The following is a 13,500-nucleotide window of genomic DNA, read 5'->3' as shown; positions in this document are numbered from 1 at the left end:
ATTGAAGAAGTATCTCTTAAGCACATACGTTCACTGCTTTATTCCTTGTCCTCTGTATACCTGGAAACCGCACACCTGAAAAACCTTTCTAAGGAAGGTAAAGGGTCTGGGTGGGGGGATGGGTGGAACAGGTGAAGGGGATTCCGAAGCGCGCTGAGAGTGACAAGCACCGAGTCACGTACAGAGTTAAGTCCTCATGTGGTACCCCTGAAGCTAATATGACACTATGTTAATTATACTGGAAGGATCTGGCTGGTTCGCCCCTTGGCCAGGGTGCACATTAGCAGCACCTGTTGCTCGAGGACTAATTTGGTAGGTGTGTGGCCTGAGTCGCTGTTGTGTGACGTGTAATTTTTTTGAAGCTGAGTGTCACATACACACAGAAGACAGCACGGAGTGTTCACGTACAGCTTGCGGAACGTTTAAGGGTGAATGCACCCTTATAAACAGGACTTTTCAATTGCTGGGTCGTATGCACGGGTGACCCGTTCCACCACCGGGCAGAATCTGGGCTGTGCCCGGTCTGGGCTACTATGAACGGTGCTGCCGTATTTCCGCACTCGGCTTTCTGACATAGAGTCATATGCATGTTCCCTGGACACGCACGCAGTTGTAGAGTTGATGGGCCACAGGGTGTCTGAACAATCAGCTTGAGGAGATGTTAACAGTAATTTTTGGAGGCAGTCTCCGGCTTCCACCCCCACCCGTAGTGAACGGGAGCTGCTGTTCCGCATGTTTGTTCGTTCTTGTACTGATGTTAATTTAGCCATTTTAGGGGGCGTGGTAGGACTGACGTGTCTCTGTGCAATTTTAATGTGCTTTTTGCCTATTGACAATAATGATGTTGGGCATTCTTTTGGGATACTCTTAGCCATCTGTAGAGTCTCTTTTGTAAAATTCCTATTCAAGTCTTTCGACAATGACAATGCGTTTTCCTTATAAATCTTTTTATCTGCTAGAAACAGGTGCTTTGTTGGACATGCATGTGCTGCAAATATCCTTTCCAACTTCATGGCTTGCCCTCTCTTTCCCTAAATGGTGTCTTTCTGATGTTAGTGAAATGTAATTTATCAGCCTTCTATGGTTGGTGCTGCCTGTGTCCTATCGAAGGAAGAAATTAAGGTTCTTTTTCCCACATGGGTATCCAATTGATCTGGAACCATGTATTGAAAAGACTTTGCTTTCCTTCCTCGTTGCTTTGCCACGGCACTCTGTCGCCCACAGCTGACTGCACATATGAGTCTTGGCCCTGTTCTACAAGTTCGCCAGGTGACAGAAGCCCCTAATTAAGACCAACCGCTGGACAGGAGGTGGCCGGGTACTCTGCCCTGCCCTCCGGGCACCTGGACCAGTGGTAGCCCTGGGTTTTAGCTGTACTGCCACTCCTCCAAGTCCGGTCTACTGTGGCCTCAGTCCTGGGTGACCCCGATGACCTCCTAGCTGGTCCCTAGCCTCCACGCTTGCTTTCTCCAGGCCCTTCTCCCTGCAGGTGGAGTGAGCCCTCTCCCGTGTGACACCAGGCCCTGATGGCCTCTCGAGCTCCCCACCCGTTTCCCTCCCTTTGTGTGGGTGTCCAGCCCCCGGCCTCCTCTGCCACACGCTTCCCACCACCCTACCCTCTAGGCCCTTCACCATGCCTCTCCTCCCGCCAGCAACGGCCTCCTCTCCTTCCTAAGTCCTAAAGGTCCTCAGCTTTCAGCGGAGCCACTTTCTCGAACCTTCCCGGATGCCCCAACCTAACCAGTAATTCCATTTCCTGTGACCATCTGCTTTGCCTGTGTCTCCTGCCAGATCTGGAGAGCTCTGAGCAGGAGGGGACTGTGGCCTCCTCAGTCTCTGCCGTCCCCTGAGTCTGGGCAGGCACAGGGCGGCTGCTGGGACCACGCTTGCTCACTGAGCGAAGGAGGCAGGCTGCCTGGCTTTACCTTTGCAGAGGAACTGCTGAATGGCCTGGGTGCCGGCACTGCACACCTCCTGTGGGGGGTAAACCATGGACGAGGCGTCGAGGCTCAGAGTCTGCAGACACAAGAGGAACCTCGTTATACGTGTTGTCAACACAACCCCAAAGTACCTGGTTTAGTTACGAAGCTGCGTGCTTACTGTCTCCTCGCCTGGCGGGGGCACTTACCCGCCTGGCTCCTGCTGCGTTCCCAGCACCTAAACTAGTGTCTGGTGTGCAGCCAGCATGTGATTCATGTTTTTGGATAAACACATAAATAAGCGGGGAAAATAGGAAATTGTAGGACAACATATAGAATAAGATTCCATGTTTGTTAAAAAAAAATACTCCTCTCAGGGGCGCCTGGGTAGCGCAGTCCTTAAACGTCTGCCTTCGGCTCAGGGCGTGATCCTGGCGTTATGGGATCGAGCCCCACATCAGGCTCCTCTGCTGGAAGCCTGCTTCTTCCTCTCCCACTCCCCCTGCTTGTGTTCCCTCTCTCGCTGGCTGTCTCTCTCTGTCAAATAAATAAATAAAACCTTAAAAAAAAAATACTCCTCTCACATTAGTATATTTATTAAAAAAAATTTGGAGGAATATATACCAAACTCAAAGTGGTTTCCTCTAAAGGGTAGATCCTGGGGTACTTTCGACATGAAATTGGATTTTTTTTAACAATATGAATTTTTAAGTAAGAAAAAACCCAATGTTCATATGGGCACAAATGCACCTGCTTCCAGGTTTATGAGGCCCAGGAAACGGGGGCCCGGTTCACACAAATGCCCACAAAGCTGCCCACAGCCATGCCGTGAGGTCGTCTGTTGTGTTTGTTTGTTTGTTGAACCAAGCCCTCTTGCTGTCCTCTCACTTCTTCCCAGAGGCCTCCTGGGAAGTTACGTAAGCCCGTTTCAGGAGCTCATACCCTCTCTGCCCGCGACAGACAGGCCCGCCTCAGGGGAAGGCCTGAGGGACCAGGTCGGAAGTGGCTGAGATGGAAAAGCAGCTCAGACGCCCCCCCAGCCCTGGTGAGCACAGCCCTTCCACCTGGGAAACGCGCACTGCAGCGGGGAGCCTGCCCCGAGCGCAGGAACCGACTGCCTGGGTGTGGGGGGCCTGAGAGCAGCAAACCCCATCCTGGGAGGCCGCATCTAGAGAAAATTCACCCACATGGGTAATACTGGTCACCAACGGTAAAGCGTGCTGGGGCTGACCACCCCGTTAGGTGGCCATGAGCCACGCCTGGCCATGTAAGTTTACATTTTAACTGACTAAAATGAAAGCGAATTTAAAGCTCAGTCCCTCAGTGGCACCAGCCACGTTTCAAGTGCGCCGTAGCCACAGGGGGCCGGCAGCTACTGCATGGGACACACAGATTGCGGGCGTCCCTCTTACTGGCAGCGGCAGCAGCTGGACAGCGATGCCTGCGGTCAAAGGCCCTGCTGTCAGACCCCGGCCCATGCTGTCCCAGCTGTGTGCCCTTGAGCAGGGCAGCTGACTTCCCTGAGGCTCGGCTCCCTCAGAGTTCAACGGGCACCAGACCGCCCAGCGGCAGGGCCGTTTGACGGGTAACAGGAGACAGCACTTGAGAAAGACCTGGGCCTTAACCGAGAATGGCCGCTTACGGTCTCATCCTGAAAAAGGGTTTGTCCAAGGTGCCACCAAGAAGCCCAAAAGCTTTTTTTTTTTTTTTGAAGAATGGATGTCAAGTACGTCACTCTCAGAGCTCCCACGAGCTGACTTACGAGGGCTTCAGAATCTGAGCCGCCGTGTGCCGTGAGCTCGGGTCCGGCGGCCACTAAGCAAGTGGGGCTCGGTTTATTTCAGTACAAACCGGGACGCCTGGGTGGCTCAGTCGGTTAAGCATCTCACTCTTGATTTCAGCTCAGGTCATGATCTCAGGGTCGTGAGATCGAGCCCTGAGTGGGGCTCTGCGCTCAGCAGGGAGTCTGCTTCTCTCCCTGGCCCTCTGTTCCTCCCCCTGCTCTCACACATGCACACACTCTCTCCCAAACAAATAAATAAATCTTTAAAAAAAATGTACAAGTAAACATGTATTTCCTTGGTCATACTAGTCACACTTCCAGTGCTCAAGGGCCACACGTGGCTAGTGGCTACCGACTTGAGACAGCACAGTCACTGGGCATTTCCATCCCTGCAGAAAGTTCTGTTGGACAACACTGTCCAGCCTGCCAAGGGAGAGGGGCTGAGCATCCTGTCCCTTCTCAGGCAGGCTGCCACAGCGGGAGGGACCAGCCCCTGGGGTCAGCCCCCTTCCCCTGCTGTCTACATGCTCACCCACCCACTTCTGACACAGACGCCGAGGCTCAGCAGTCTGGCCTGAGAGGTAATTCACTGATGGCTCATCACAGGATTCTGGGATGTTGGCCAGACTATGTGTCATCGTGGATAGATAGGGCCCTGTTCCAGAAGGTTGAGTTGCACAGAGGTGAAGCGCACAGACCCTCAATTCAGACCGCCTGCTTTTCCATCCCAGCCCTGCTGTCGCTAGCTGTGTGGACCCTCCGCAAGCTCCTTAAATTGTCCATGGCTCAGCGTCTTCACCTGCAAACGGGCACGGCGGAATCCGGCTGGCAGGATTTTCCCAAGGATGTTCCTGAGGATTCAGGGAACTGACACCTAGCCTCATAAGCACCAGATAAACATGGGCTGTCTTGTCATCACGACTGTGAGAGCCCCCACCTTCCCTGAGCAAGCTGCCTTGTGTCAGTGTCGGTTAAGGCCTGAATTGTGTGCCCCCCCCCAAAACACACATATGACGTCCCAATCCCTGGTACCTCAGATATCACTGCATTTGAATATAAGGTCTTTAAAGAGGTAAACAAGTTTGAAATGACGTCACCAGGCCGGGCCCTAATCCAGTATGACTGGTGTTCTTATAAGAAGAGGAAATTTGGACACAGGCCCATATAGAGGGAAGATGATGTGAGGACACACGGAGAAGACAGCCATCCTCGAGCCAAGGAGAGAGGCTCAGAAGCAACCAACCCTTGATCCTGGACTTCCAGCCTCCAGAGCCATGAGAGAATAAACCTCTCGTTCAAGCTGCCGGCCTGTGGTACTTTGTTATGTCCACCCGGGCAAACCAATACAGTGATCCAGGAAGGGCCTGTCCCGCTCCTTGCTCTGATGAAACCCGTTTCTACACCTCCAAGCGAGGCTGCTCTCCTCGTCACGGAGCTCTGGGCTCTGCGCGATCTGGACCCTCCAGACACAGCAACTGCCAGCCACGTCCGATCCCCCACTCCTCCCCTCACACATCCCGTGCTGTCCACCTCCTGCATTCCCCGTACTGTCCCCTGCACCTGAATGCTCCGTTACCCGTGTCTACTTCTCCAAAGCGAGTTCCTCTCTCAAGGTCCAGCTCAAACACCACAGCTCTCACAAAGTGTCAACCCCACCAGGATTCAGCGTCATCTTCACGCCAGGAGTGTGTTTTCCTGCCACCATCATGGCAGCAAAAGTCACAGAATGACAGCTGCTCGGCATCGGTGTCTCTGTGAGCTCCTAAGGACCGAGCCCAGTGCCCCAGGACCAGGGCAGGCGTTCGGGAATGTGGGAAGGGGGGGTGGGTGCGCCAGAGAGAACCCCAGGGGAGAACGGCTCCGCACTTACTTCCAGGGTTCGAACGTGCGCCAGCAGCTGCGGTAACCTCTGAATCTCATTCTCGCTGATGTCGAGAGTACGTAAGCTTCGGAGTTCCCCCAAGGTGTCTGGAAGCTCCTTCAGCTTGTTATCTGGAGAGATCCCAATGGCACAGCTCAACCCCCCAAAGTCCCTCCACCAGCTTCCTGCCTGACGCCGCCAGGACTGGGGGGCATGTGGGTGCCTCGCTCTGGCCCCAGGGCATGTGCAGGTCCTGAGACCTGAGGCTATGAGGAAGAGCACAGGGGCCCAGTATCAGTGACCTGGGTTCAAGCTCTTACTCCACCATGTACTAGCTGGGTGACTTTGGAAAACGGACTTTACCTCTTTGGGTCAGTTTTCTCATTTGTAAAATGGGGATAACGATACTATTTGAGCTCATAGTAACATCAAAGGGTTCAATGAAACTGTGCATATGAAGCCCTCAGCACAGTGCCTGTCACACAGTAAGAGATCAGTAAACACAGTATCATTATCATCATCATTTAGATGTTACCAGTGAGTAAACTGAGGCATTTTGTGCAAAAAGTGCTTAAGGACAACAAGAGGACACAAAGGAGCTTGGGTTTCCGGGAGGCAAGCACCCTTCGTGTGACCCTGGGCTCTGTAACTAGCACACTGGGTGGTCTAGAGCAAGTCACTGCTCCTTCCTTTCTTCACCTGTCAAGTGGGGAGCACACCTCCCTGCCCCTACCCCATGGACTTGGAGGCTCGCTGCATCGTTGCCTGTGGAAGCGCTCTTCCCCGAGGGTGAAGTGCTCGCTGTCAGAACCCTTACTGTGGCTGCCGGATGGCTCTCCCCCAGCTAGGCCACCTCTCCTTGCACCGCTCCTTGTTATTACAAATACGAGGGCCCGAGTCCGGGAGCCCGGCTGTCAGGATTGTCTGTCCTCCTCTCTGTAAGGCCCTGAAGAGTCACAGGAACTCTCCAGATGCCCTGTCTCTGGTTACCACGGAGACAGACCCCTCCCCCGACAGGGGGTCAGTCCAGTTTATAGGGACGCTCCAGGACTGGCTGCCCTCATGCTCAGTGGTTCCAGGAGGAGCGCTCTGTGGCTGCTGGCTGAGACAGCCCCGAGCTGATTGCAAGTCACGGGGACAGGGCGTTCTGGCCCCTACCTTTCACACTGAGGGTCTGCAACTGGGTCAGGTTCCCAATGGAACGTGGGAGATACGTCAGTTGATTCCTTTCCACGTTCAATACCTAAGAGAGAGGGAAAAATGACCTGAGAACGCAGACGCAGAGAACAGCGTCTATCCCTGCTTCGGGCCAGGCAGCATCAGGGCGCCGCACACACCTTTAACTCCTCCCGCCAGCCCTGTGAGGAAGGCGCCCGTTGCTGTGATCCCACGTGAGGGATGAGAACACAGGCTCAGAGTGCTGAAGTCATGTGCTGAGAGTGGTGCCAGGCCTTGACCCGGTTCTCAATGAGGTTCCATCACTTATGCAGACCACAAAACGCCCCATGATGGCCCCACAGTCAAGCAAGGACGAAGAAGGGCTGAGCAGTTTCAGGGACATGGGCGAGGCAGCATGTGGCTCTAGAAATCCCAGTGTTGGGGGAAGGAAGCTCAGCTACATGAAGGCAGTGGGATCCGCCCAGGGCCTTGAGGCCGGCGGCTGGTGGTGCCCAGCCGGGAATGGAGGCTCGCTGGATCCCGCAGGCCACGCTCCCTCCCGGATGCAGCCCCGCTGTAAAGAGGGGAGCGGGGCCAACAGGGCGGCATGCTAAGTACTCATTAAACATGGATGCGATGGAAAGCTAAGCAGTCATTAAAAATAATGTGGCAGATGAATATTTGATGAACCAAAATGTGCTTAGGAGTCATTGTCGGGTACCCAAAGTTACAGAACAATGAATGCAACAATCCTGGAAAAATGTGCACGTTAAAAAAGAGTCCCCGAAGTTCCTACGCCCGGGTGTTCACTGTGGCTTCCTAAGGGCTAATTCCTACTGTTCTGCCACGTGTTCTGTGTGCTCTTGGGCAGGCGACAGCCATCCCTCTGGACCTCAACTCTCTGATCTGTAAATGCAACAACGTCACCCACATCGTAGGGCTGTTCACCCAAATCATGTCTTGTCTCCTCCATGCTGGAGGTGGCGTGCGAGGTGGGGGTGCTGCCCTCCGAGGACATGGCTCAGTGAAATCAGCACACCCTTCATCAGTAACACACACTGCCGGTAGCGCTCCCAAGGAAACACGCTGGGGCTGAGACAGGGGCCCAGAAGGTGGACCTACTTTGACGGCGAGGCTCGGAGGGTTCTCAGGGACCTCTGGGCTCAGAGAGGATGAGCCGCTCAGATGGAGGAGATGTCTGCATGGAGAGGCCCTGCCGCGGTGGGGCAGGAAGGCCAGAGGGGGTTTAAGAGCTGACTGCGGGGAGCGAAGGGGACAGGAGAGGAGACTGGAAAGCAGGTGGCCCCATCGTACGGGGTCTGAAGGGGCACAGTGCAGAGAACGGATTTTAATCTAAGTGTGAAGGAAAGCTGCTTCTTCCTCTGTCAAATGGGGCTAAGCCAGCCCCTGCCTGACAGGTAGGCTGCAGGAAATCAACAGATAATCTGAGGGAAACGCGTAGCTCCACGCGGCCATGCAGGGGACTAAGACTGATCAGAAGTGGCAGGATGAGTCAGAGTGCTGAATTCATCATTTCCTGCCTCCTTCCTCGTGGAAGCTCACAATGAAATCCCAAAACACATGCCAAAAATACGGTATGGAAACTCCCACAGCTCAGACTGCCACGGCCAGGACGTCACTGAGCTTCCTGACAGGAGACGGGCAGACAGAGCTGGCACCAAGGGCGGCCCCGGCCAGAGCCCAGCCAGAATTCTCCAGGCTCGGGCAGTTTCTCACTTGCAATCAGAGGCAGGTGTTCTGTGTCCTGCAGCCATACCTGGAGGGCGGTCAGCTGCCCTATGTCGTCAGGAAGAGCTGACAGCTGATTGTCGTGAAGATCCAGCACCTGCAGGAGGAAGACAAGCTTCGGGGTCACAGTCGCCAACTGAGAGAGCCCGCAGATTTCAGGCTGCAGGGAGGCGAGAAGACGCCGGGGCCTCTTCCCGCCTCTGGTCTTGAAACAACACCAGCCCTTCCTCTCCAACTACGTGATCATTCCATCTCAGCTCCTTTTTGAGAATATACCATTTATTTCTTATCAAATATTTATTTTTAGCTGTTGAGTGAAAACAGTTTGCTATGAAATGGTATGGATAAGTATTCATGTTAAAAAGGAAAACTCTCATAGTACATATACATATTTACATAGGACAAGACTACCAAATATGCAATAATATACGGACGGTGCATCTCCGGAGTGTGAGACGACAGGCATTTTCCCTCCTTTGCTTAACTGTGTTCATTTTTTTAACAATACAAATGAGCAATACAGATGAGCAAAAAAGGCATAAATGATGTCTGTGAGTATGTAAGTATGTTTCATTTATGTATATATAAAATAGAAATATCCATAGGTATAAAATATATACTTAAAAATGAATAAGATGTTATTTCACTACAAAAATAACAAGTGTCAGACCAGAACAATAAAGAGAAGTAAAAACCACCCCAACTCCTACAGACCAGAGTTCACCACGAAAACCACTCTGATGCCCAGGGCTGCCATCCTTTCCCTCTTACTGTGTGTACCCACTGTCACAGCTCACGTTCATGAGCCGGAATAACCCTGAGGTCACAGGCCACGTGTACCGTGAATACGTCCCAGTCCCTGTCCTGGGGAGGCTGACAGTCAGGAGGAAGGCATCCCAGATCACGGGGCTTTCACTCACTGACCGCATGACGCCTGGCGTTGCTCTGGGGCCTTCTTGTCTGGGCCCATCAGTCTCACGCTCTCTGTGAGTTCACCTGCCCTGGGTTTAGGCTTCGCCTCTCTACCTGGTGGGCAAGCAACCTGTGGCTGCTTCTCTTCGTAAGCCCACCCCATGCACGGCACTCAGGTGCCCCCCACACTGTGCTAACCCAGCCCCAGCCTGACCGTTCGGTTAGGCCCGCCGGGCATGAACTTCAACAGAGGGAGCTTGGCTGTCACGTGGTACACCGGGCAGCATCCCTGACCCCTGGCAGAAGGGCCCCAGTACCTTGATGGTTACGAGACTCAGGAGGCTGCAGGATTTAGGGAGCAGGGAAGTGAGGTGGTTCGTGTGCACAATCAGCACCTGCATGGGACAGATTTGTGGCGCGTTAGCCGCACGTGCAGCCGCGAGCAGGGGGCCGGCTTGGTGCAGGACACGCTGCGGACCCCGGCTGCCCGGTGCTCTCCGCTCCCCCAGACACCGCAGTGGGGGATGTGGCTCGGGATCGCAGAGCCTCCCAGTGTGGAGTCAGATGACCTGAAAGCCTGTCATTTCAAGGGTGAAAGGGGTCTTCCAGGCCTAATGCTGCCTTCCATCCCGAGAAGGGTCCCCACGCAGCTGTCCTCACCTTAACCTCCCTCACGTCAGCATCTTCACGGGGCGAATAGAGAATAAGAAAGTACCTGGCTCCGAGGGCTGCTGTACGATTCACAAACCAACAGACAAAAAGCACTAAGCCCAGGGCTGGCCTGGGGTCCAGTGCTCAGTCCGGGTCATCTGTTGCTATTTTTTTGGCATCGACCCCTGCATAGAAACTTCTAGTGTCAAGGAGCTCACCAGGCCGTTGGTATGGAACACTTTTTACCTCCCTCCATTAGATGACTCAGAATGTTCTTAGCTGTCTACGTCAAAGCTGCGATGCCTTTCTGAAAATTCATTCATTCCATTCTTAATCTCAGCTGGGTGACCAGAATGAAATAAGCACAGCTTTCGTTACTGTGAACAATGAGGTCATCCAGTGTTCACTGTGGCAGGCATCATACCCGGTGCATTCCTGTCTCCATCTACCTCCCTCCCTACCTGTCACTCTTTTAACTCTCATGATGCCTCTGTGAGAGAACTAGAACTAGGAATGTCTTCATTTCATAGATGAAGAAACGGATGTCAGAGTTGGCGGAAGTTGCCCAACTCACGAGGGGCAAAGCCAGGATGTGACCCAGGACCGTCTGACACCAAACCCAACTCTTCTAACTGTGCAAACACTTGCTTCAAGCTGAGAGGGTGAGAATCAAGGAGAAGGGAGACGTCTACGCCAAGAAGACAGTGCCTGAAAGTCCCACCTGATTTCAAACAAGTAAATGTGCAATAAATGAGTCTATGAAAACGAAGATCCCCCTCACCTTCTTCTGTAGAACTTTGCATGTTGCAAAAGCCCCAAATGGAATCTAAGATAAGAGAAAGAAGAGTCAGTGCCTCCCTCCTGCCTTTTGTTTTCTGAGTGGCACACGTGTGAGGGAGACATGGGGCAGGAGGTGAACAAATCCTCATGGGTAGGGCAGCGCTAAGCAGAGAGGGTGGTGGGCGAGGCTGGTGAGGAATGCTGCTGGGATGTGGTCAGCCCTCCCCAACCCTCCCCTGCAATCAGCTGGCAGGAGACTGCCCTGCCCGGCCCCGGCGCACACACCATCCCCATCATGAGCTCTATCGGGGCAAAAGAAAGATCTCTGGTGCTAGGCAGAGGATGGAGAAACCTAGATTCTTCCAGTTCCCTAGAAATCTGCGGGTACATTTTCTAGACTCCTTGATTCTCATAGGCTATGTTGAGGCCACCGATCATCTCAATTCTTTTGAACAAGAACAAAATCCAAGACAACTTCACCTGACTAATGCTTCTGGTGTTTTAAAAGCCCCAGTCCACACCTGTCTTTCTCAGGGACATGTGATCCAAGAAAAAAGGACAGATCAAATTCACAGCCAGAACACCAGCCCCAGTTTACCTCCGAGAGCTCACATTTAGAGATGTCAAGAATGTCATCGGCCCCAGCTTCTTTTGCCTGAGGATAAAAAGAATCATAATAAAAAATGTGTTCAAACAAAACACCCTTGCGGAGCAGACAAACCAGCCAAAGAAACACAGGATCAAGCAGCTGTAAGAGACCACAGACACCGGTTGGTTCAACTAATCCATTTTGGAGGTGCACCAATGATCTCTGTTTCAGCGCGGCTTGGGGTCCAGCACGCAAGAGCAAACGAACAAGTAATGACAACTGCCATCAGTTCCCTCGGGAGGGAAGTGGAAGGCACTCCCAAGTTCCAGACAGGAGCCTTCACTGGTCTGCTTTGAGTCACGGATCGCCTCTGGGGGTCAGGGAGGCAGATGGGAAAAAGGGAGCATGCGGCTTGTTTGGGGGCAGTGTGGAGCCCCATTCCATGAGGGCAGAGGTGGAGACGGGACTCAGAGGAAACCCACTTTCCCTCACCAGACACATCTGATACTCCAGGCGTTTCCGAGCCTCTTCACTGGGTTTCCGCTTCCGGAAGAAGAGCGGCATTCTTTCTTTCTCCCCCTGGAGTAATCTTCAGGACTCTAGGGCATAGGACAGAAATCAGGGCCTGGGGAATTTGTCACACCCGGGACAGGCAGCACACTGACACAGAACACGTAGCTCGTCTGCTGGACTGTGTGACCTTTGATGGCAGCGTCTGCGTCCATCTCAGCCACCCATCTGTGCCATGAGCCCAGCACAGCAGGTCTTTCTAAGGATGCTCTTTGAGAATGCGTCACAGACGGGCCTGATGAATCACTTCTAGTTCCTGAAACACTGTCAGAGCGGCATTGGCAAGCCAAACGTGGCATCAGCTACATCATAAGCAAAGAGATCTCTTAGTTGAACAAAAATTCCAAGGCCGTCCTCAGACACCTTACCACTCTCACAGCTACTGTGCCATCTGATTGTCACCACAGCCCAGTTTAAAGTGATGAAACGGACAGATGAGCTCCGTGATCTGGTTTTATGGCCTGGATTGTAGCAAAACCAGTCTGGAGCTCTGCTCCTTTGAGTCCTGATACTGTGGGGTTTGCCCAACTCCTTCGTGCTCGAATACCTTAGCCCACACTAATTACAGTGTCCTGAACTCAGACGCCAGGTGCTTACTGCCTACCCAGATCTGCAAATATCAGTGCTTGATAAGGGATATCAATGGGCCCCGGAAGCAATCATCCAGGGAAGCTTATGGTTAACAGCACAGGCTTTGAGATGAAATGTAACTGGGTTTATGGAGGTTCCTCAAAAAATTAAAAATAGAACTACCCTATGATCCAGCAGCTGCCCTACTAGGTATTTACCCCGAAGACACAGAGGTAGTGATCGGAAGGAGCACCCGCACCCCAATGTTTATAGCAGCGTGATCAATAATAGCCAAACTGTGGGAAAAGCCCAAATGTCCATCCAGTGATGAACGGATAAAGAAAATGTTGTGTATATATATACACAATGGAATATTACTCAGCCATGAAGAAGAATGAAATCTTGCCATTTGCAATGATATAGCCGGAGCTAGAATGTATAATGTTAAATGAAATAAGTAAGTTAGAGGAAGACTAATACTATATTATTTCTCTTATGTGGAAATTAAGAAACAAAACAGATGAACATATGGGAAGGCAAAAAAAAAAAAAAAAGAGGTAGGCAGGGGCGCCTGGGTGGCACAGCGGTTAAGCATCTGCCTTTGGCTCAGGGTGTGATCCCGGTGTTATGGGATCGAGCCCCACATCAGGCTCCTCTGCTATGAGCCTGCTTCTTCCTCTCCCACTCCCCCCTGCTTGTGTTCCCTCTCTAGCTGGCTGTCTCTATCTCTGTCGAATAAATAAATAAAATCTTTAAAAAAAAAAAAGAGGTAGGCAAACCGTAAGAGACTCTTAACGATAAAGAACAAACTGAGGGTTGATGGAGGGAGGTGGGTGGGGGATGGGTTAAATGCGTGATGGGTATTAAGGACAGCCCTTGTTATGATGAGCACTGGGTGTTATACGTAATTAATGAATCATTAAATTCTATTCCCGAAACCAGTATTAAATTATATGTT

At 52.3% G+C, this 13,500-nt stretch overlaps 1 protein-coding gene across 4 annotated transcripts in view; it reads right to left on the bottom strand.

Annotated features, from left to right (window-relative positions):
• Positions 1 to 13,500, bottom strand: part of LRSAM1 (leucine rich repeat and sterile alpha motif containing 1) — a 38,023-nt gene that overhangs the window by 23,142 nt on the left and 1,381 nt on the right. For all 4 annotated transcript variants that reach the window (XM_034664555.1, XM_019796472.2, XM_034664553.1 and 1 more), the window contains 8 exons: positions 11,895 to 12,001; positions 11,412 to 11,468; positions 10,815 to 10,859; positions 9,700 to 9,777; positions 8,499 to 8,567; positions 6,722 to 6,806; positions 5,573 to 5,694; positions 1,926 to 2,016 (listed from right to left, as the gene is read on the bottom strand). In XM_034664555.1, the coding sequence (XP_034520446.1) occupies positions 1,926 to 2,016; positions 5,573 to 5,694; positions 6,722 to 6,806; positions 8,499 to 8,567; positions 9,700 to 9,777; positions 10,815 to 10,859; positions 11,412 to 11,468; positions 11,895 to 11,966 (619 nt within the window). In that variant the 5' untranslated portion in view covers positions 11,967 to 12,001. The remainder of the gene's footprint in view (positions 1 to 1,925; positions 2,017 to 5,572; positions 5,695 to 6,721; positions 6,807 to 8,498; positions 8,568 to 9,699; positions 9,778 to 10,814; positions 10,860 to 11,411; positions 11,469 to 11,894; positions 12,002 to 13,500) is intronic.

This window comes from Ailuropoda melanoleuca, chromosome 7 (genome assembly GCF_002007445.2).
Source record: "Ailuropoda melanoleuca isolate Jingjing chromosome 7, ASM200744v2, whole genome shotgun sequence".
Taxonomy (NCBI): domain Eukaryota; kingdom Metazoa; phylum Chordata; class Mammalia; order Carnivora; family Ursidae; genus Ailuropoda; species Ailuropoda melanoleuca.
This window is presented reverse-complemented; position numbering and strand designations above follow the sequence as displayed.